The following is a 24,552-nucleotide window of genomic DNA, read 5'->3' on the forward strand; positions in this document are numbered from 1 at the left end:
AGCAGACGATGTACCTCCTAGTTCATCCATGGCTTTTGGTATGGGAATGTTCAGTAAGTCTTTATGGGCACCTCCTCCCTCACCTCAATTCAGGGCCCCAAACAGTCCTTCCAGATGAGGCAATGCTTCGCCTGAGAACCTACTGTGTCCGGTGCTCTCAATTAGTATACAGCCTCCTCTATATTGGTGACACCCACCGTAAATTGGGGAACTACTTCGTCAAGCTCCTCCGCTCCATCCGCCAAAAGCAGAACGTCCCGATGGCCAAACATTTTAATTCCAATTCTCATTCCCATTCCAATATGTCGGTCCAAGGCCTCCATTTGTGCCATGATGAGGTTACCCTCAAGGTGGAAGAGCAACACCTTATATTCCATCTGGGTAGCCTCAAACCTGATGGCATGAATATTGCTTTCTCCTTCCGGTAAAAAAAATTCCCTCCCCCTTCGCTCTTCTTCCATTCCCCACTCTGGCCTCATGCCTCTTCTCACCTGCCTATCACCTCCCCCGGGTGCCCTTCCCCTTTCCCTTTCTCCTACGTTCCACTCTCCTCTCCTATCAGATTCCTTCCTCTCCAACCCTTTATCTCTCCCACCCACCTGGCTTCACCCTTCACCTTCTGACGGTCCTCCTTCCCTCCCTCCCCCTGCCACCTTTTTATTCTGGCATCTTCCCCTTTCTTGTTCAGTCCTGATGAAGGTGCTTGGCCTGAAACATTGACGATTTATTCATTTCCATAGGTTCTACCTGATCTGCTGAGTTCCTTGAGTTTTTGTGTGTGTTGCTTTGGATTTCCTGCATCTGTAGAATCTCTTGCGTTTCTGTCACCCATTTGTCTGGAACTTTAATCTGCCTTCTGAAAGTGTGTGCCAAACTGGTGACTGAATCCTCCCGTCTTTCGTTACTGCAAAGACATGAATGCATCGCAGTTAGCATAACACTTTACTGCACCAGCGACCAGGATTCAATTCCAGCCACTGTCCAAAAGTTTGTACAGTCTTAGAAAACTACAGGCCCTTCAACCCATAAAGTCAATGCTGAACCACTTAAACTGCCTAGTCCCATTGACCTGCACCCAGAGCTGAGCCCACCATACCCCTCCCATCTGTATAACTATCCAAACTTCTCTTAAACATTGAAATTGAAATCACATCCACCACTTGCACTGGCAGCTCATTCCACACTCTCACCACCCTCTGAGTGAAGAAGTTTTCCCTCATGTTTCCCTTCAACATTTCACCTTTCACCCTTAACCCATGACCTCTGGTTGTAATCTCATCCAACCTCAGTGGAAAAAGCCTGCTTGCATTTATTCTACCCCATACAACTCATACTTTTGTATACTCCTATCAAATCTCCCCTCAATCTTCTACATTCTAGGGAATAAAGTTCTAACCTATTCAATCTTTCCTTATAACTCAGGACCTCCAGTCCCAGCAACGTCCTTGTAAGTTTTCTCTGTACTCTTTAAATCTTATTTACATCTTTCCCGTAGGCAGATGACCAAAACTGCACCCAATACTCCAGATTAGGCCTCAATAGCAACTTCAACATAACATCCCAACCCCTGTACTGAATAATTTAAAAAAAAAGACAGACAACTCAGGGATAATGGTACAGAAGTTGCATGTAATATCCCAATGAAAAAGAATCAAAAACTAGACAGCAAACATTAAAGGATGAGGGGGAAGATGTAAAAGGATGTGAGGGGAAACTCTCTCACAGAGGGTGATGCATAACTGGAAGTAGGTGCATTGCTTCCAGGAGAAGCTTCATTAAGATTGTGCCTATGTCTGATGTTCATCTGAAGTCCTGCATGCCGTAAAACCTTTTTCACACCTACCGTGGGATCTTAACCTCCTTCCAGAGTGTGTGTCCAGAGTTGGGCGCAATGCTCTAGTCACCAAATGGTTGCAGCATAGAATGATGCTACTCAGCCCATCGAGTTGATTGCAGCTTCATGTGGGAGCAGCTGCCAGTAGTTGTGGTCTATCCAGTGTTCTGTATGACTGGCCTGCATTTGCAGTTTAGAGAGGCACCTGATTAGCCAACAGACAGCATGACCTTGAACTTCAGTTGTTTCTTTCCCACAGGCTGCGAGACGTACATGGACATTGTGATCGTTTTGGATGGCTCCAATAGCATTTATCCTTGGTATGAAGTCCAGAATTTCCTGATAAACATTCTGAAGAAGTTTTACATTGGGCCTGGCCAAATACGGGTGAGTAGCACTGGGGGCTGCTCCTTTCTCTTGTAATAAATTGGGCTTTGGCTCGTCCAGACAGTGGGGCTTGAAAACTTGTTGCCATGTCAACCTCTCACACATCGAGGGGCTTCTGCCTTAGAGCGGAGGCAGTTCAGGAGAATTTGATGGAGGGAGTTCAAAACCATAGGGTGAGTAAATTGTGAGTGGGGGGAATGGAAGGAGAGTCATTAACTGGAGACAACAGGTCTGTGGTAAGTAGCAATAGACATGGAAGGGCCCATCAGTCACTCAGGCACTGCACTGTAAACACTTCAAAACACTTTTCATAACCCTCCCTTGGCTTCTTACATTGCAGTGAAAATAAACCCTCCGTTCTAAACAACGTCCTGGTGAATCTTTAATCTCCCTCACTAATCTCAAATCTCCCTAATGCTGCCACGTTCTTCCTGGAGTCTGCATCCAGAACTGCTCGCAATGTCAGAATCAGAATCAGGTTTATGATCGCTAACAGATGTCATGATTTTTTTTTGTCTTGGTTCAGCAATGTGGTGTAAGACTAAAATATTACTATAAATAACAAAATAAAGAATGCAAAAAAAGATGAAAAGGGTAGTGTTTATGCGTTCATGATCCATTCAGAAATCTGACGGCAGAGGGCAATGAGCTATCCTAGTAATGTTGGCTGTGGGCCTTCAGGCTCCCGTAGCTCTTCTGTGATGATAGAAATGAGAAGAGGACATGTCCCAGAAGGTGAGGGTCCTTAATGATGGATGCCACCTTCTTGTCTATTGAAGATCTCTTTAATAGCTGAACATCAGGGTGAAGAGTGGAGAACTGCATGTGAAACACCCTCACACTGACCTCAGTTCCATGTCCTGCGGTAATTTGACCCTGGCGATGCTCCACCTGCAAACCACTGACCAGCTGTGCACCCAGAATAGGGTGGGACCCACTTTACTGAGCACTGGAGTAGGAAACTCGGGTGAATGGTGCAATGGGAAGGGCCAGGCAGCGTCTGTCGAGTGGAATGTGGAATGCACAGTGTTCTTATCCCTGGTGTTTTTGCTCTGTAGCTGGGAATCGTGCAATACGGGGAGACGGCAGTTCACGAGTTTGAGCTGAGGGACTACAAGTCTGTTACAGATGTGGTCAAAGCTGCACGGAGCATTGAACAGCGAGGAGGGACAGAGACCAACACGGCTCACGGCATCGAGATTGCACGGTAACAGCAAACTAGCTACTATCTACCCTCCACCTATTTCAAGAGCAGATGGTTACAATTCAATGGCAGGAACCATATGAACCCTATAACCTGTCCAGTGATAGCTCCTGGCATCAAGTAGTCCTTCCAGTTTACTTATACTGGATTGCTCCCTTTGCAACCTATTCCTAATGCTTGGGTGAAGGCAAACATTTCTACATGAACTACATGAGACACCGCAAGGAACACATTCGAAAAGGTATTTAATGTTCCATAAAACACAGAGCATCACAGAAAAACACAGACCCTTTGGCCCACAATGTTGTGCCCACCTTTTAATCTACAGTATGCTGCAAAATTCTTAGGCACATATTAGCTAGGCTGCCTAAGACTTTTGCATTGTGCTGTTTTTTATATCATTTCCTGTGAGGGTTAATTTTGATTAGATTTGAAGCATGTGGTGGAAGGACGTCCATCTCCATCTTCTCTTTATTTGCCCTTGAAACAGTGAGTCTTAAGTTTTTGTTAATGTTGGGAAGCATTTAGTAGATACAGTACTAAGCAAAAGTCTTAGGTGTCGTAGCTAAGATTTTTGCACGGTATTGTAGTATACAATCAATCTAACACTTCCCTCCTACACAGCCTTGCATTCTTCTATCATCCATGTGCCTATCTAAATGTTTCCGAAAAGCCAAAGGTTCAAAGGTTGAAAGATCCAATTTAATGTCAGAGAAATGTATGCAATATACATTCTGAAATGCTTTTTCTTTTCAAACATCCACAAAAACAGAGAAGTGCCCCAAAGAATGAACGACAGCCAAACGTGAGAACCCCAAAGTCCCCCCCCAGTTCCCCCCTCCCACGCATAAGCGGCAGAGAACAACAATCCCCCCCTCCCCCCACCGGCAAAAAAAAAAGCAAGCATTGCACTCAAACATGGACAAGGCAATAGCAAAGACACAGACTTGCAGTTACCCCAGAGACTTCACATTTCACACCAGCATTCGACATGCCACAGGTTCTCTCTCTCCCTAATAAGGGAGAGGGAGGTGTCTCCATTTTCCCAGCAAGCAGGGAGACATAACAAACAAATCCCTGGTCTACTATGTTAAATCCCTGTTACGTCGCTTTTTTCAAGCTCTGTGCCTGAAAATCGCAAAGATCTCGGGTCTTCGGGCACACAGCAGAAGATTTTCTGACTCCCCCGATGACACATGGGTCTTCTGCCATGACACCGACCCTCGATCCGCCCGTCTCCAGAGCCCCAAGATCTTAGGCTTCCAAATACGAGCCAGACTCTCAGGCCAAAACACTGGCGTGCTGAATAACAGCCAGTCCTGAAACCCCAAGAACGGGTCCCATTCCCACAAAGAAGCAAAGTCATCATGTAACTCCAGGTCAAAAGAATCCTGAAAGGGAAAAACAAAGATATTGAAGATGGAAATCGAGCTGTTTCCGAAGATGCAAACAAAGGAGTCTCCTTTTACTGCTATCTAACTCTGCCTCCATCTCCGTCCCTAATGTATCTGCCTCTACCACCACCCCTGGCAGCACGTCCCTCACTCTCACCACTCTCATCGTAAAAAAAGCTACCTCTGACATTCACCCCCCCCCCATACTTTCCTCCAATCACCTTAAATTATGGCCCCTCCTATCATCCATATCTGCCCTGGGAAAAAATCATGGACTGTCCATTCGATCTATGCCTCTTCTCACCGTATACACCTCTATCAAGTCATCTCTCATCCTCCAGTCACCTAAAGATTATGCCCCCTCGTATTAGGCATGTTCCAGTCGGCTAATTAGAGCTTCGAAGATTTTTCTAATTGTTAACTTTGAAATTGTTATACTGTTTACTGTGTGAGCTTCACACCAGCAAAAAATTGCATTGAATCTTCTTTATGACATTAAGCTAATCTGGATCTGAATCTGAAGCCCAGAGTGCTAGAGAAGTTCTATCTGTTAGTCACTTCTATGTTCTTTGCCCCTAAAATATCTACTCCCTATTTTTTGAATGTAGCATAATGGTTAGACTTCAGTATTAATGATTCAGAGGTGGAAATTGGAAGTTCAAATTCCAACTACATCGCTGGGCAATTTAATTTTATTCGCGTTTGTTCGTGAGAGGTGGAACACCAGTATTTATTGTTCACCCTTAATTCCCTCAGAACCAAAGAAACAAGTAAGAGTTCAAAGTTCAATGAAAATTTATTGTCAGAGTAAGTGCACTATATGTCACAATACACCACCCAGAAGTTCGCCTTCTTGCAGGCATTCACAGTAATACAAAGAAATACAATAGAATCGAGGAAAATTATACGCAAAGCAACCAATCTGCAAATTAAGACAAATGGTGCAAATGCAAAAATAAACAACAAATGATAATAATAATAAATTTAAAATACTGAGAACATGAGTTGTAGAGTCCTGGAAAGTGAGTCTATAGGTTGTGGAATCAGTTCAGTGTTGCGGTGAGTGAGGTTATTCATGCTGGTTCAGGAGTCTTAGTTTCACCTGAATTTGATGATAAACTTGAGTCAGACGTGTTGGAGCCAAATTGGGACCAGACCAGTTTAGGGCAACAGATTTTCTTCCCTGAAGGACGTTAATGAACCAGCTGAGTATTTACACAATTCCATAGCTTTATGTTTACCATTATTACGGCTGACATTAATTCCAGATTTTTACTTGAATTCCCCAGCTGGCATGGTAAAAATCAATCTCATGTCTTGGCATAATGGCCTTCTACTAGTTTATCTGCTTAACTACTACATCACCAGATACAGAAAGTGGGTGACATCCATAGCACTGCTGGCCACAAGGCTAAATTTTCCTGGCATGACTGGCTATCCTTCCGGGTATCATGAAGGAGCAATATCCTCTAAACCAGTGGTTCCCAACCTTTCTTATGCCATGGGAATCCCTGCTCTAAAACTGCTGTCCAGGTGCTTCACAAGTCACAGCTTTATGGGAGAGTGGCAAAGAGAAAGATACTGTTGAAAAAAGAAACTTGCATGAAATTTTGGCTAGAGTTTGCCAGAAGGCATGTGAGAGACTCTGAAGTCAGCTGGAAGAAGGTCCTACTATCTGACGAAACCAAAATTGAGCTTTTTGGCCATCAGACTAAACACCATGTTTGGCGCAAACCATACACTGCACATCATCAAAAACACACCATCCCTACCGTGAAGCATGGTGGTGGATGCATCATGCTATGGGGATGCTTCACTGCAGCAGGCCCTGGAAGGCTTGTGAAGGTAGAGGGTAAAATGAATGCAGCAAAATACAGGGAAATCCTAGAGGAAAACCTGATGCAGTCTGCATGAGAACGATGACTTGGGAGAAGATTTGTTTTCCGGCAAGACAAGACCGTGAATCCCAAGCATAAAGCCAAAGCTACATAGGAACGTCTTAAAAACAACAAAGTTAATGTCCTAGCAACATACATCAAAGTTGCTGGTGAACGCAGCAGGCCAAGCAGCATCTATAGAAAGAGGTGCAGTCGACGTTTCAGGCCGAGACCCTTCGTCAGGACTAACTGAAGGAAGAGTGAGTAAGGGATTTGAAAGTTGGAGGGGGAGGGGGAGATCCAAAATGATAGGAGAAGACAGGAGGGGGAGGGATAGAGCCGAGAGATGGACAGGTGATAGGCAAAAGGGGATACGAGAGGATCATGGGACAGGAGGTCCGGGAAGAAAGACAAGGGGGGGGGTGACCCAGAGGATGGGCAAGAGGTATATTCAGAGGGACAGAGGGAGAAAAAGGAGAGTGAGAGAAAGAATGTGTGCATAAAAATGAGTAACAGATGGGGTACGAGGAGGAGGTGGGGCCTTAGCGGAAGTTAGAGAAGTCGATGTTCATGCCATCAGGTTGGAGGCTACCCAGACGGAATATAAGGTGTTGTTCCTCCAACCTGAGCGTGGCTTCATCTCCACAGTAGAGGAGGCCGTGGACAGACATGTCAGAATAGGAATGGGATGTGGAATTAAAATGTGTGGCCACTGGGAGATCCCGCTTTCTCTGGCGGACAGAGCGTAGATGTTCAGCAAAGCGGTCTCCCAGTCTGCGTCGGGTCTCACCAATATATAAAAGGCCACATCGGGAGCACCGGACGCAGTATATCACCCCAGTCGACTCACAGGTGAAGTGATGCCTCACCTGGAAGGACTGTTTGGGGCCCTGAATGGTGGTAAGGGAGGAAGTGTAAGGGCATGTGTAGCACTTGTTCCGCTTACACGGATAAGTGCCAGGAGGGAGATCAGTGGGGAGGGATGGGGGGGACGAATGGACAAGGGAGTTGTGTAGGGAGCGATCCCTGCGGAATGCAGAGAGAGAGGGGGAGGAAAAGATGTGCTTAGTGGTGGGATCCCGTTGGAGGTGGCGGAAGTTACGGAGAATAATATGTTGGACCCGGTGGCTGGTGGGGTGGTAGGTGAGGACCAGGGGAACCCTATTCCTAGTGGGGTGGTGGGAGGATGGAGTGAGAGCAGATGTACGTGAAATGGGGGAGATACGTTTAAGAGCAGAGTTGATAGTGGAGGAAGGGAAGCCCCTTTCTTTAAAAAAGGAAGACATCTCCCTCGTCCTAGAATGAAAAGCCTCATCCTGAGAGCAGATGCGGTGGAGACGAAGGAATTGCGAGAAGGGGATGGCGTTTTTGCAAGAGACAGGGTGAGAAGAGGAATAGTCCAGATAGCTGTGAGAGTCAGTAGGCTTATAGTAGACATCAGTGGATAAGCTGTCTCCAGAGACAGAGACAGAAAGATCTAGAAAGGGGAGGGAGGTGTCGGAAATGGACCAGGTAAACTTGAGGGCAGGGTGAAAGTTGGAGGCAAAGTTAATAAAGTCAACGAGTTCTGCATGCGTGCAGGAAGCAGCGCCAATGCAGTCGTCGATGTAGCGAAGGAAAAGTGGGGGACAGATACCAGAATAGGCACGGAACATAGATTGTTCCACAAAGCCAACAAAAAGGCAGGCATAGCTAGGACCCATACGGGTGCCCATAGCTACACCTTTAGTTTGGAGGAAATGGGAGGAGCCAAAGGAGAAATTATTAAGAGTAAGGACTAATTCCGCTAGACGGAGCAGAGTGGTGGTAGAGGGGAACTGATTAGGTCTGGAATCCAAAAAGAAGCATAGAGCTTTGAGACCTTCCTGATGGGGGATGGAAGTATATAAGGTCTGGACATCCATGGTGAAAATAAAGCGGTGGGGGCCAGGGAACTTAAAATCATCGAAAAGTTTAAGAGCGTGAGAAGTGTCACGAACATAGGTCGGAAGGGATTGAACAAGGGGTGATAAAACAGTGTCGAGGTATGCAGAAATGAGTTCGGTGGGGCAGGAGCAAGCTGAGACAATAGGTCGGCCAGGACAGGCAGGTTTGTGGATCTTGGGTAGGAGGTAGAAACGGGAAGTGCGGGGTGTGGGAACTATAAGGTTGGTAGCAGTGGATGGGAGATCCCCTGAGCGGATAAAGTCGGTGATGGTGTGGGAGACAATGGCCTGGTGCTCCTTAGTGGGGTCACGATCGAGGGGTAAATAAGAGGAGGTATCCGCGAGTTGTCGCTGTGCCTCGTCAAGGTAGAGGTCAGTACGCCAGACTACAACAGCACCCCCTTATCGGAGTGGCCGAGTCAGAGTCCAGACCTCAATCCAATTGAGAATTTGTGGCTGGAATTGAAGAGGGCTGCTCGTTCACAATCCCCATGCAATATGACACAGTGTGAGCAGTTCTGTAAAGAAGAATGGGGAAAAATTGCAGTGTCCGGATGTGCAAAGCTGATAGAGACCTATCCACACAGACTCAAGGCTCTAATTGCTGCCAAAGGTGCATCTACTAAATACTGACTTGAAGGAGGTGAATACTTATGCAATCAAATATTTAGTGTTTTATATTTGTAATTAATTTAGATCACTTTGTAGAGATCTGTTTTCACTTTGACACAAAAGAGTCTTTGTCTGTTGATCAGTGTCAAAAAATCCCAATTAAATCCACTGTGATTCAATGTTGTAAAACAAGAAAACTTTCAGGGGGGGGGGTTGAATACTTATTTTAGGTACTGTAAATAGCAGGAAACAGTGAAAAACTAAATCACATCAATATTCAGCGAGACTACTCTTTGCCTTTAAAACTGCATCAATTCTCCACAGTGCTCTGTGTGAAGTTTTATGAGAAAATCAGCTGGGAGGTTGTTCCAAGCATCTTGGAGAACTTGCTGCAGTTCTTCTTCAGACTTTGGCTGTCTCGCTTGCTTCTGTCCCTCCGGGTAATCCCAGACAGCCTCAATGATGTTGAGATCAGGGTCCTGTGGAGACCTGAAACCATATAAAAAAAATTTAGGATGCCTAAGACTCTTGCGCAGAAGTGCACACCTGCAACGTAGAGTACATGCCTACAATCAGTGCCCTGGCTGAAGAAGGCCAGCACGCCAAATGCCTTCTTCACCACTCTTTCTGCCTGCGATGTCACTTCCAGAGAACTATGTTCATGTAGTACTAGATCCTTCTGTTTACAACACTCCCCAGAAGCTGACCATGAAAGTCCTGATTTGGTGTTAAGGTGGTGGGTAAGCTACTTGTTAGGGGAGGGAGGTGTGGTGATATGCTCTCAGGTTGGTGATCATTGTCACATAACCAAGCACGTCTAACAAAAAGGTAGAGCAACACTTTGGTCAATCATCTAGAGCTAATGGGTTAGGTGTGGAAGGTGAAATGTTTAAAAGAACATGATGGGGAACTTCTTCACTCAGAGGGTGGATATAGTGTGGAGCAAGCTTCCACTGGAAGCAGTGGATACGGGTTTGATTGCAACATTTCATCCCAGTTTGGATAGGTACATGGATGGGAGGTGTATGGAGAGTTATGGTCAGAGTGCATGCAGGTCAATGGGACTAGGCAGATTAATGGTTTGACATGGACTAGATGGGCCAAAGGGCCTGTTTCTGTGCTGAAGTACTCTTATGACTCTAGGGCTGTCTCTGATTTTGCTGCAATGCCATTTAAGAAATTTGGCAACCTTCTACGATGGCACAATGGTAGAGTTGCTACAGCCCAGTTTCAATCCCATCCTCCGTCACTATCTTTGTGGAGCTGACACTTACGCCATGTCACCAAGTGGGTATCTTCCCAATGCTTCACCTTTCTACCACATTCCAAAGGGTAATTAGCCCAGCATGTAAGTGAGTGATAGAACCTGCAGGGATGTGGAGAGGAAAATGGTCATAGGGAGAGGTTGAACAAGGTTAGGACTTTACTCCATGAAGTGTAGAAGATTGAGGAAAGATTTGCTAGAGGTATACAAAATGATGAGGGATATAGAGAGGGTAATTGCAATCAGGCAGAGCAACACACACACAAAATGCTGGAGGTACACAGTTGTTCAGGCAACAGATATGGGAAAAGAGTATACAATCAACGATTTGAGCCAAAACCCTTCTTCAGGACTTCACTCAGGCATTTCAACAAACTTTTTCCTGTTAGGTTGGGTGAGGCTAGAACTAAAGGGTAAAAGGTGAAATATTTAAGGGGAACCTGAGGGGTTTATTCCTCTCCATAGATGCTGCCTGACGTGCTGAGTTCCTGCAGCATTTTGTGACTCTTGCACTTCCCAACACGTGTTGTAGGCATTTAGAAGTAGACATTAGCTGCTTTCTACACACTCCTCCTCAAAGTTCCTGCACAACCCTCCTTAACCAAGGGAACCCCAAGACAATTTGAGAGGCCCAACCATCGTCTCTCTGCTGGATTCGGGCACTGAGCAGGCAGATTTTTCCGCAGTGAGAGAACCATGAGATTTGATCGAAAGTAAACCTGCGTGTATCTGCACTTCCCTTGGAAATTCCACAGTGCTGAGAGCAGCAACTGTACTACACATGTCCCGACCACAGGATTGCAAACACTCCCAAAGTTCACTGCAAGCATTTTCACCAATGCTAAACTTGCAAATTCTTTGGCGATCTGATAATCAATGGTCATAATAACTGGCTTGAGAGTCTTCTTTCCTATTTACCCTTTATTGTTGGGTCTCACTTCAGGTCATATCTTCAAATATACAAATCAGCAACCATTTCATTAGGTACATCTGCCCTCCTGCTCATTAATGCAAATATCTAATCAGCCAATCCTGTGGCAGCAACTCAACCCATAAAAGCAAGCAGACATGGTCAAGAGGTTCAGCTGTTGTTCAGACCAAACACCAGAATGGGGAAGAAATGTGATCTAAGTGACTTTGGCTGTGGAATGATTGCTGGTGCCAGAAAGGGTGGCTTGAGTATCTCAGAAACTGCTAATCTCCTGGGATTTTCAAGCACAAGAGTCCCTATTCTTTACAGAGAATGATGCATAAAACAGAAAACATCCAGTGAGCAGTAGTATTGTTGGCAAAAATGCCTTGTTAATGAGAGAGGTCAGAGGAGAATGGTTAAACTGGTTCAAGCTGACAGGAAGGTGACAGTAACTCAAATAACCATGTGTTACAACAGTGGTGTGCAGAAAAGCAGCTCTTCATGCACAACGTCAAACCTTGAATTGGATAGTCTGCGGAAGCAGAAATATTAAGGTAGTCTTCATGGGTTCCTGGACCATTCGGAAATCTGATGTGGAGGGGATGAAGCTTCTCCTAAAGCTCTGAATGTGCATCTTCAGGCTCCTGTACTTCTTCCCTGATGGTAGTAATGAAAAGATGGCATGCCCTGGATGGTGAGGTTCTTTCATGATGAATCCCACCTCTTTGAAACATTGCGTTTTGAATATGTCCTCGATGGCAGGGAGACTGCTGCCATTGATGGAGCTGGATGAGTTTACAACCCTCTGATCCTTTGCATTGGCACTTGAATACCAGATGGTGATGCAACCGGTCAGAACACTCTCCACAGTACATCTGTAGAAATTTGCTTAGGTCTTTGGTGACATATAAAATCTCCTAAAGCTCCAAATGAAGTACAGCCGCTGGCAGGTTGGAGAAAGAATGTTGGTCAGGACAATAACAATTACATTGATATAGCACCTCCAACAGAGTAAAACTTTGCACTTCACAGGAATGTTCCAAAAGAGTTGTTGGAACCAATAAGCAGAAGTTTGGTCAAAGAAGTCAAAGTAAATGAATTATGAAAGTACATATATGTTGCCATATACAGTACTACCATGAGAATCATTTTCTTGCAGGCATTTACAAGAAAATACAGAAATACAATAGATAAACAAAGATTGCCAAACAACCAATGTGTAAAAGGAGACGAATTGTGCAAACAGAAATATACTGAGAACATTTCTCAACATACTGAGAGACTGTAGGTCATAGAATCAATTCAGAGTTGTGTTGAGTGAAGTTATCCACACTGGTTCAGGAGCCCAATGGTTGTAGGGTAATAACTGTTCCCGAACCTAGTGGTGTGGGACCTAAGTTTTCTGTACTTAGTAGCAGTGAGAGCATGGCCTGGATGGTGGGGGTCTTTGATGATGGCTGTTGCCTTCTTGTCACAGCGCCTTTTTCAAATGTGCTCAAATGTGAGGAGGGCTTTTCCTGTGATGGACTGGGCTGTATCCAAAACTTCCTGCAGTGGACAATTTATTTACTGAGGATAGAGAGAGAGGGGGATCTGATAAGACAGAGGAGTTCAAAGAATGAAAGATAGAGCTGAAGACATGGCCAGAATTGGAGGGGTGGTTAAAATCGCAAAGTGCGAATGGTCAGAATTGGAGGCAGGCAGTGATCCCAGGCTGGTGTAAACTAGAGGCAAAACAAACATGGGAAATTTAAAATCAAGGCATGAAACTTGAAATAAACACAAGGGATTCTGCAGATACTAGAACTTCAGAGCTACACATGGAATGCTGGTGGAATACAACAAGTCAGGCCGCATCTGTGGAGGGGAATAAATAGTTGATGCTTTGAGCAATGCCCCTTCATCAGAACTAGAATGCAAGGGGGTAGAAGCCAGGATAAGAATGTGGGGCGAGTGAAAGGGACACAGGTTGGCAGATGATAGATGGGACCAGATTGTACTGCAGGAAGATGAATATTGGAAGACCTTGGTTTATGTAGAATAGGTGATGGTAGTGCTGTCAATTGGAACGGCAACACCAGAATGTATCAAAGGCAGGGAAGAGGAATCTGCTTATAGTCATGGAAACAGTCGGTGTGATTTAACATCTCGCCCTGGCCTGTTTAAAAAGTGTTCCTGTTTATCTCTCTCTCAGCTCTGAGGCATTCAGTGTCAGGAGGGGTGCGAGACGAGAGGCCAAGAAGGTGATGATTGTCATAACTGATGGTGAGTCCCATGACAGCCCCCACCTGAAACAAGTGATTGAGGATGCCGAGCGTGACAACATCACAAGATATGCCATTGCGGTAGGTGATCCATGTAGCACATTATTCAGTCTCTGAAATGGTCTTGCCAAACTTCCTTGTGGGACAGGGACTATCACTATGTCACGTGACATACAATTGGACAATAATCAAGAAGGGCTCACTTCACCTGTGAGTCTGTTGGGGTCATCTACTGTTCTCCTGGGGGAACACTTCAATCTGTCCACCATGAAAGGTGGGATTTCCCAGTAGCCACCCATTTCAATTCAACTTCCCATTCCCATTCCCACATGTCGGTCCATGGCCTCCCCTATTGTCATGATGAGGCCACACTCAGGTTGGAGGAGCAATGCCTCATATTACAGCCTCTAACCTGATGGCATGAACATCGATTTCTTTAACTTCGGAAATTTCTCATTCCTCCCCTTCTGTCCTTTTCTATTCCCTTTTCTGGCTCCCCTCTCACTCCTCTCTTCTCCTCATCTACCTATCATAATCCTCTGGTTCCCCTCCTCCTTCCTTTTCTCCCATGATCCTCTCTTCTCTCATATTCCTTCTTCTTCAGCCCTTTACCTCTTCCACCCAACACCTCCCAACTTCTTACTTCATACCCCCACCCACCCAACTTTCCCCCTTACCTGGCTTCAACTATCACCTGCCAAAGTATTTCTTCCCTTCCCCACACTTTCTTATCTGGGTTTCCTCCAGCTTCCTTTCCCATCCTGATGAAGAGTCTCAGCCCAAAATATCAATGGTTTATTCCCTTCCATAGATGCTGCCTAACCTGCAAAGTTCCTCCAGCATTTTATGAAGGGTTAATCCTGGAATGTGTTGACAATATGACACCTCTCCCAGTCATAGCCCGGGATCGGCTTGGATGGGCAATTTGTTCGGCATGGACCAACACACACAAACTGCAGAACTCATCAGATCATTACAAAGATGTTGCCGGGACTTGAGGATTTGAGTTATAGGGGAAGCATGAATAGGAAAGAGTGTAGGATAATAAAGGGATATTTGATAAAGGGGTGCAAAATCATGAGGATATGGAAAGTTCTTTTTCCCATTGAGGTTAGCTGAGACTAGAACTAGAGGTCATCGGTTAAGAGGAACCTAAGGAAGAACTTCTTCACGAAGAGGGTGGATGAGTACCAGCGGAAGTCATGGATATGAATGGGTTTGATTTTAACACTTAAGAGAAGTCTAGATAAGTACATAGATGGGAGGGTATGGACAGCTATGATCTAGGTGTGAGTCGATGGGACTAGGCAGAATCATAGGTCGGCTGAGACCAGTTGGGTCAAAGGGTCTGTTTCTCTGCTTCAGTGCTCTGTGACTCTATCAGGCAGCATCTGCGGAGGGAAATAAACAATCAATGCTTTGTGCTGAGATTGGAAAGGATGGGGGAAGAAGCTGGCTCCTGATGAAGGCCTCCCGGCCCAAAACATCAACTGTTTATTCCCCTCCATAGACACTGTCTGGCCTGCTGAGTTCCTCCTGCATTTTCATGTGTTGCTCAAGATTTCCAGCATCTGCGAAGCTCTTGTGTCTTGGCATGAACCAATTGGCTTGAATGGCCTTTTTCCATGCTCTTTGACTCTATAACATCAGTTGAAGACAAGGAGGACTGCACCACTGAATTCCCAGCTAACTGTCCCTGCCTGTCTTAAAGAATGAACCTCCAGGGGATCTTCCTCCTTCATTTTAGTCTTCAGGAGAGAAGGAGGCAGGAAGTATTCATTAAACAACTCCTCTTTTTTCCTTGCTCCAGGTCCTTGGTTACTACAACCGAAGAGGAATCAATCCAACTGACTTCCTAAAGGAGATCAAATCCATAGCAAGCCATCCGGATGAGAAACATTTCTTCAACGTCTCTGATGAGTCAGCACTGAAGGATATTGTGGATGCCCTTGGAGCTCGGATCTTCAGACTTGAAGGTAATGTTCTTTTACAGATTAAAAAGGAAGTCATGAATTTCTACAGCAAAAATAGATGGGCTGCGGGAGGAATTCCTGTTTGAGTTCCTCCAGCTGCTCAGTATTTGCGCTATTGGTATGAAGGTTTGGTATGCCTCCAAACCTGCACGCGAAATTTTACAGATGTACCATGGGAAGTATTCTGCCTGGCTGCCTCCACGCCTGGTGTGGGGGTGGACTACTGCACAGGATTGAAGTAAGCTGCAGAGAGCTGTAAACTCAGTCAGCTCCATCATGAGCACCTACCTCCGAAGTATCCAGGACAGCTTCAAGGAGCAATGCCTCAAAAAGGCAGCGTCCATCATTAAGGATGCCCTCCCCCCAACCAGCACCCAGGTCATGCCTTGTTCTTGTTGCCACCCTCAGGAAGGAGGTACAGAAGCCTGAAGGCACACACTCAGTGATTCAGGAACAGCTTCTTCCCCTCTGCCATCTGATTTCTGAATGGACATTCAACCCATGAACACTACCTCACTACTATTTTTAAATTTCTGTTTACTTTAACTATTTCATTTACATATATATATATATAAAATGCATATTATATTATATACATACTTACAGTAATTCACATTTTTTTATCTTTTATGTATTACATTGTGTTGCTGCCACAACGTCAACAAATTTCACAATATATGCCAGTGATATTAAACCTGATTCTGATTCTCAGATTCTAGTGTCTGCAGTCTCTTGTATCTCCAATGAATTTCTCTACCTCATCTCACGATCTCAGCCCTTTACTGTCAATGAAGTAACTTTTGAAGTGTTGCCACTGTTGCGATGTGTACTGCTGATCTGTGCACAACAAGCTGAGTTCCTCCAGAAGCTCATTTTTTTATTATTCGGATTCCAGCATTTGCAGTCTCTAATGTCTCCAAAAAATTTCTCCACCTCCTCTCACAATCTCGGCCCTATAAAAGTAATGAAGTAAATTTTGAAGTGTTATCACCGTTGCAATGTGCAGCTCCCACAGGCAGCAGTGTGATAAAAACTTGGGCATTGGTTAAAGGAGAAGGTTTGTTTCGAATACTGTACAGATCTACTTCAGAGACGGCCATCAGTTCTTTTGCATTCTGCCTGGAGGTCTGTTACTCATGCTGTCCTGCAGGGATCTGTTCTGGATCCTCTTCTGTTTGTAATATTTATAAATGATATGGATAAGGAAGTGGAAAGGAGGTTTAGTACGTTTGCAGATGACATAAAAGTTGCTGGAGTTGTGGATAATGTTAAAGGTTTCCATAGATTACAAAGGGACATTGACAGAGCTGGAATGAAAGTGGTAGATTTACTTCACTTTGGAAAAAGTATGAAGTGTGGAAGGTCAAACTTGATGGCAGACTACAAAATTAATGGTAGGATTCTTAGCCAGGTAGAGCAAAGAGGTTCTTGGAGGTCAAAGCCTATTGATCCCCTGAAGTTGCTATGCAAGTTGATAGGGTGGTTAAGCAGCTGTATGGTGTGGTGGCCTTCATTAGTCAGGAAATTTACTTCAAGAGCTGCGGGATAATGTCACAGCTCTATATAACTCTAGTTGGACCTCACTTGGAGTATTGTGTTCAGTTCTGGTTACCTCATTATGGGAAAGATGTGAAAGCTTTAGAGAGGGTGCAGAGGATACTTATCAGGACACTACCTGGATTAGAGCGCACGTCCTATGAGGAAAGGTTGAGTGAGGTAGGGCTTTTTTCTTTGGAGTGAGGGAGGATGAGAGGTGACACTCAACCTCCTTCAGCAGAGGAGATGCATAAGCTGATGAGAGGCATAGATAGAATGGACAGCCAGTACCTTTTCCCCAAGCTGGCAAAGGCTAAAACACAAGTGCATATTTTAAGGTGATTGGAGAAAAGTGTTACAGGAAATTTTTACAGAGAGTGGTGGGCGCATGGTGCTGGGGTTGTGGTAGAGGCAGAAATATTAGTGACATTTAAGAGACTCTTAGAATAAGACACACGTATTAAAAAATGGAGACTATAAGGGAAGGAAGGGTTAAATTGATCTTAGAGGAGACTAAAAGGTTGGTACAACAACATGGTCGAAGGGACATTGTGATGTTCTATGATCTATGTACATCCATTAGATATGGACCCAGTTTGGCATCTCTTCTAAAGGAAATCATCTGTAAGACACAGGAGCAGTTCTGCCTTTTGTATCTGCTCCGCCATTCCATCAGAGCTGATTTATTTTCCTTCTCAGCCCCTTGATATACCCAATGTTTCCTCCTGATCCTAGTTCTAAAGGAACATCCCTGACAAAGCAGTACCTCTTGGGTATGCTGGTGTAGTCTCTGAGTGGTACACAAACTTATTGCAGTGTGACTCAGACGTGAACTGGTAAGATACAGCTGGCATCGAAGCATGAAGGGTCTTAAAGAACTGACTTCCCTGTCCGTGAAAAGCATGGGTTTGGGAGCGGATGTTGGGGAAGACTTGAAGAATTACTGCATTACATCTTGTAGCTAGTGAACACATAACCATTGTCTGCTGGTGATGGTTGGAGGGACTTTTCACCTTGCTAGGCGATATTATCCATTTCCCATCTGAATGTCCTTCACCAGATGTTACAAAGAAGGTCTTACTGCATTTATTGGGTCAGAATAATAACTGGCTACATAATACTGACAGATATTTCTCTTTTAATATCAGGAACTAATATTCAGAATGAAACATCTTTTCAGTTGGAAATGTCGCAAGCAGGATTTTCAACACATTTTGTCGAGGTAAGGATTTTATTTTTAAGCCTTGTTTTGCGAAAAATCGATCCATTTCTCCCAGCTCACGTCAACTGGGGCAATGGGTTCGGAGGCAAGCTGAAGAAAGCCTGAGTCAGTTGTGTTAAGAGGTCTGAATCAGGGCTTCCAAACTGGGGGGGAGGGGGTGAAATCTGTCAACACTCCTATGCTAAGTTCAAAAATTGGCCGAGGTAATTAAGGAAAGATTTTATATTTTTGAAGTCTTCAGATCATTCCATTGACTTTACAGATAATGAAGCACTTTGGAAACAATGTAGGAGACTCTGCAACCATTTGTACAGAGAAAGATCCCACAAACTGCAATAGCAGGCAATGTGGGATGAGGGGCTGACAGGCAATAATTTGCAGTTTTCTTATCCCTAGCCGTCCCAGTCCAGCACTCTCCAAGCCGAGAGAGCCCAGTGAGGGTTTACTGGGACAACGTGGTCAAACATTCCTTTCAATGCACTAAACACCAGGAAGTGGCCAGTAGAATTGCTGGAATTACATAAAATTACATTGACATGGTCATTACTTCAATTTGGGAATCTCAATTTTATGCAGCTAAATTTCCAAGCAATTCCAGTGCCATAATTCCCATAAACACAAGAGGTTCTGCAAATACAAGAAATCCAGAGCAACATACATAACATGCTAGAGGAACCCAGGAAATCAGAGAGCATTTATGGAGAAGAATGAACAGTTGACATTTCAGGCCAAGACCATTCACCAGGCCTGGCCAAAACGTTGGCTGTTTATTTCCCTCCGTAGATGCTACCTGACCTGCTGGGTTTCTCCAGAATTTTGCTTTGTGTTGCCATAATCCCCATGGTCTGTAAGCGGCCTTTGGATCCAAGTGCAGAAACTGTGGAGGCCCTCCTAGTTGATGATCCACAGGGATAATTTAAGGACTATTAATAATCCAAGCAGAGTCTCAGCAGGAAACTCTACAGCTGTTTTTTTTCTCTTCTAAGACCACAAACAACTTGCAGCTGAATGGACCTTCTCTAGTGCCAGGAGACCACAACACACTTTAAACATTCACAACTGTTTTCAGTCTTCATGCACAGAATGCCAAATGGTGCTTCTGAAACAAGGCTCACAGCTGGATTATATGGATGGTGTCCCGCCATCAAGGATACATGCTCAGTGGCCACTTTATTAGGTACATCTGTACACCAGTTCTTTAAATCAATATCTAATCAGCCAATTACGTAGCAGCAATTCAATGCATAAAAGTATGCAGACATGGTCAAGAAGTTCTGTTGTTGTTCAGACCAAGCATCAGAATGGAGAAGAAATGTGATCTAAGTGATTTTGACTGTGCAATGATTGCTGTACAAGTATATACACAAAGGGGCTGAAAAAGGCCAGCAATATCGTGAAGGATTCCACTCACCTTGCTTATGGTTTGTTAGACCCATTTCCATCAGAGAAGAGACTACAAAGCATCCATGCCAGGACCACCAGACTCAAAAACAGTTACTTCCTCCGCGCATTAGGCTTATCAACACCTCCACCCATTAACCCATCCCACCAACCCCCACCACCACTACATACACATCACCTATCATCACTTTATGTGCATACATTCAGTCTATGTATATAAAAGTCACTTGTACTTTTTTTTTTGTTTTTTGTGTTCTTTATCCTTGTTCTGGTTTTTTATGATGCTTTGGATCCAGAGTAGCAATCACTTCATTCCCCGTTACACTCGTTTACTGAAGAATGACATTAAAAAAATATTGAATCTTGAATTTTAAACACCTGTTTATTCTTGGTTCAAAGATCAAAGTAAATTTATTATTAAAGTACATATATGTCACCAGATACAAACCTGAGATTCATTTCTTGCAGACATATTCAATAAATCTATAATTGAATAATAACCATAATAGAATTAATGAAAGGCCGGACCAACAGGGGTATTCAAACCATGTGCAAAAGACACAAACCGTGCAAATACAAAAAGGAAGAAATAATAATAATAAATAAATAGGCAATAAATATTGGGAACAAGTGCTGAAGAGTCCTTGAAGTGATCCATAGGTTGTGGGAGCATTTCAAAGATGAAGAGAAGTTGGGTGAAGTTAACCCCTTTGGCTTAAGAGGCTGCTGGCTGAGAGGTAATAACTATTCCTAAACCAGGTGGTGTGGATCCTAGGAAAGAGTATAAACTCAAAAGGCAGATGCTTCTCTGGCTGTGCACTGGATACAAGCAAGATGTGTGGTGTGATGTGATGTGATTTACAGAGAAAGGTTGAACAAGTTAGGTCTTTATTCTTTGGAGCGTAGAAGGTTGGGGGGGACTTGATAGAGGTGTTTAAAATTATGAGGGGGATTGATAGAGTTTTTCCTTTGAGAGTGGGGAAGATTCAAACAAGAGGACATGAGTTGAGAATTAGAGGACAAAAGTTTAGGGGTAACATGAGGGGGAACTTCTTTACTCAGAGAGTGGTAGCTGTGTGGAATGAGCTTCCAGCAGAAGTGGTTGAGGCAAGTTCTATGTTGTCATTTGAAGTTAAATTGGATAGATATATGGACAGGAAAGGAATGGAGGGTTATGGGCTGAGTGCAGGTCGGTGGGAATAGGATAGGGTAAGAGTTTGGCATGGACTAGAAGGGCCGAGATGGCCTGTTTACGTGCTGTAATTGTTATATGGTTATATGTTATATGTGATGGGTAGATTTTGCTTTTTTGGTGTTTGCACTGAGTGGCGGGGAGATAAGTTGTGAAAGGGCAGATGACCTAAAGTGCCCCTTCCAGCGTACCAGATTTAGGGCTGGCATAGTAGTGTGGCAGTTAGCATAAAATTGTCACTGCATCAGCCACCTGGGTTAAATTCCTGCCACTGCCTGTAAGGAGTTTTCTCCCCAGAACCATATGGATCTCCTCCTTGTGTTCCTGTTTCCTTCCACATCCCAAATAAGCACTGGTATCACTTGGGAGTAACTGGAGAACATGGGCTCATTGGACTGGAAGGGCAAATCATAAACACAAGAGGTTCAGCAGATGCTGGAAACCCAGAGCAATGCACACAAAATGCTGGAGGAACTCAGCAGGTCAGGCAGCACCTATTGTGGGGTACAAGTGGTCAACTTTTCAGCTAAGGTGAAGGAATCTTAGACTGAAACATCAACTGGTTTTTCTTCTCCGTAGATGCTGCCCAACCTGCTGAGTTCCTCCAGCATTTTATGTGTGTTTGGCAGGAAGGGACCATTACCGTGCTGTGTCTATAAATCAATAAAACTTCCTTATTACGATGTACAGTACATTCACCAGGTCGAGGCACCAAGCATGTTAAAGGTTCTAATTCCAGAGAATTTCTACATCACCTTTCATAGACTCAGGACTTTGCAGTCAATGAAGTAATTTTTGGAATGTAATCACTGTGATTTGTGAAATGCATTCCAATCCCTGCACAGCAAATTCTCTCAAGTACCAGTGAGGTAAACTAGTCAGGAACTGTTAAGGTAATTACACTGTAGGATTTCTCTAGAAATGCATTTTATTTAAAATTGAATATATCATTGATTTGGTAACTAAATGGACTGAAGAGTAGGTAAGGAGCCAGCAATCTTTTAAAATTTAGAAAGGAAAATGACTTCCTCTATTTTAAGAGTTCAGAACTTTATAAAAACCTGGTTAGCCACCATCTGGAGTATTGCATACAGTTCTGGTCCCCCCACTACAGGAAGGATGGTGAGGCTTTGGAGAGAGTGCAGAAGAGGTTCACCAGGATGCTGCCTGGTTTAGAGAGCATGTGCTATCACGAGAAGCTGGATGAACACGGGTTGTTTTCTCTGGAGCGGCAGAGGCTGAGGAGAGATCTGATAGAGGACTGTAAGATTATGAGAGGCACAGACAGAGTAGACAGGGAGTATCTGCTTCCCAGGGTTGAAATGTCTAATACCAAAGGGCATGCATTGAAGATGAGAGGAGGGTAGAATCAAAGGGGATGTGAGGGGTAAGTTTTTTACTCAGAGAGTGTGTAATGCCTGGAATGCGCTGCCTGGTATGGTGGTAGAGGCAAATACATTAGAGGCTTTTAAGAGATGTTTGAATAGGTACATGGATGTAAGGAAGATGGAGGGATAGGGACATGGTGTAGGTAGGACAGATTAGGGTTTGGGTGTTTTTGATTTGCTTTTTAACTGGCCTGTTCCTGTGTTGCACTGTTCTATGTTCTAACTACAGCATGGGGTGCTCTCAGATACTTGAAATACAAAGGTCTTTTCATCTATCTTCTCTGTCCCATATCTTCAATCATCCGGTGTATCTTTCCAATACTTTCTGCCTCTATTTCCGATTCAATTCTTTTAATATTTTTCCCACTGAACTCTGGGGCCACTAAGGTATAACGTAATGTTGTCCGACCCATTGATTTCATTGTTAAGTGAACTCGAGGAGGAGATCGGAAAAATGGGATGATGTAAATTCTGGAGAATAAGATGAGTAGCAGTTTCTTGGCTCTGGGGCTCAAGCAGCTGAGAAACATTGGGAAAAAATATTTAAAAATTGAAGGAAAACCAGTAAATATTGGAAAGGTGCAGCAAACAACTATTGTGAATGCCTGCAGGAAAATGAATATCAGTGTTAGTACATGGTGAGATACACGCACTTCAATAATAAATTTACTTTGAACTTTGAAATTTGGACAATTCTGACAGCTGCAAAGGGAAGGTGTCAGAAGGTCTGCGTGCATACGGTGGCTCAGAACTCTCCATGTAACCCTTCTGCGCTGTGTACCGTAGCAAATGAAGACAGCAGATGGTACATAGCTGACACCCACAGCAAGAATGTGATAATGACTCAAATCAGTTAGCGATGTTGGATGAGCAATCGACGCTGGCCGGGGCACCGAGCAAGACTCCCTGCGGAGAGGTTAAAGAGATCATTTTTATTTGTCACATGTATTGTACAGTGAAGTGCAGCTTTTGCATCAAATCAAAATAGCGAGCATCGTGCTGGTCACTGCGTTACCGGCACCAACTTAGCATAACCACAGCTCACTAACCCTAACACGTAGTCTTTGGACTGTGGGAGGAAACTGGAGCTACTGAGGGAAACCCAGGCAGCCGTGGGGAGAACGCACAAACTCCTTTCAGGCAGCGTCAAGAATTGAACATCAATCTTATAAGCGACGCTATAAAGTATTGTGCTAATCGCTATATTATTGAGTCATAGAGCACTACAGCACGGAACCAGACCCATCTAATCCATGCCGAGCCATTTAAACTCCCATTGACCTACACCCTGACCATAGCCCTCCATAACCCTCCATAACCCTCCCATCCATGTACCTATCCAAATTTCTCTTAAGTGTTGAAATCAAACCTGCATCCAGCACTGGCACTGGCAGCTTTCACCGCCCTCTCAGTGAAGAAGTTTCCCTCGTATTTCCCTTAAGTATTTCACCTTTCACCCTTAGCTTATGACCTCCGGTCCTAATCTCACCCAACCTCAATGGACAAGGCCTGCTTGAATTTACTCTTTCCAAGCCCCTCATGATGTAAGTGACTCAACCCCTACATTGATATCGGCTGCCTGCAAGGAACTTACACGTTCTGCTTGTAATTGTGTGGGTTTCCCTGGAGTGCCCCATTTGCCTCCTACAATCCAAAGATGTACGGGTTAGAGTTAGTGAGTTGTGAGCGTGCTATGTTGGCAACAGAAGTGTAGTGACATTTGTGAGCTGCCCCAGGCACAAGAAAACCACAAGGAACTCTAAGTGATTAATGACTCTCATAAACTACAATTAACCAATTCAAGTGCTCTGAGAGCCCCAGAGCCGAACGCTGTCAGTCCTGAAGAGCTCATTACAGTGTGGGACCTGAGGATACATTTATTATTATCAAAGTACGTGTACAGAATGCAACTCGCAGATTTGTTCTCCCGCAGGCAGTCACAAAACAAAAAAGCACAATGGAACCCGTTCAAGAAAATATCAAATACCCAACGTGCAAAAACAAAAGAACAAATTGCGCAAGTGGCAAAAAGCGAGCGAAATATCAAATGTCAAAGCAGTAGTATTCAGTTTAGTTCAGTTCAGCGTCGTGCTGCTCGCCAATGCAGGCCAAAGGGCCATTCTTCACTGAGGAGCCCCAGTCCATATTGATCGCCCGATGAAAGCA

At 44.3% G+C, this 24,552-nt stretch overlaps 1 protein-coding gene across 2 annotated transcripts in view; it reads left to right on the top strand.

Moving 5' to 3' along the window:
• itga11a (integrin, alpha 11a) overlaps nucleotides 1-24,552 on the top strand; it is a 215,769-nt gene that overhangs the window by 92,630 nt on the left and 98,587 nt on the right. For both annotated transcript variants that reach the window (XM_063066150.1, XM_063066151.1), the window contains exons 6-10: nucleotides 2,094-2,221; nucleotides 3,280-3,428; nucleotides 13,605-13,755; nucleotides 15,485-15,650; nucleotides 18,332-18,405. In XM_063066150.1, the coding sequence (XP_062922220.1) occupies nucleotides 2,094-2,221; nucleotides 3,280-3,428; nucleotides 13,605-13,755; nucleotides 15,485-15,650; nucleotides 18,332-18,405 (668 nt within the window). The remainder of the gene's footprint in view (nucleotides 1-2,093; nucleotides 2,222-3,279; nucleotides 3,429-13,604; nucleotides 13,756-15,484; nucleotides 15,651-18,331; nucleotides 18,406-24,552) is intronic.

The sequence above is a fragment of the Mobula hypostoma genome, chromosome 13 (genome assembly GCF_963921235.1).
Source record: "Mobula hypostoma chromosome 13, sMobHyp1.1, whole genome shotgun sequence".
NCBI classification, from domain to species: Eukaryota; Metazoa; Chordata; class Chondrichthyes; order Myliobatiformes; family Myliobatidae; genus Mobula; species Mobula hypostoma.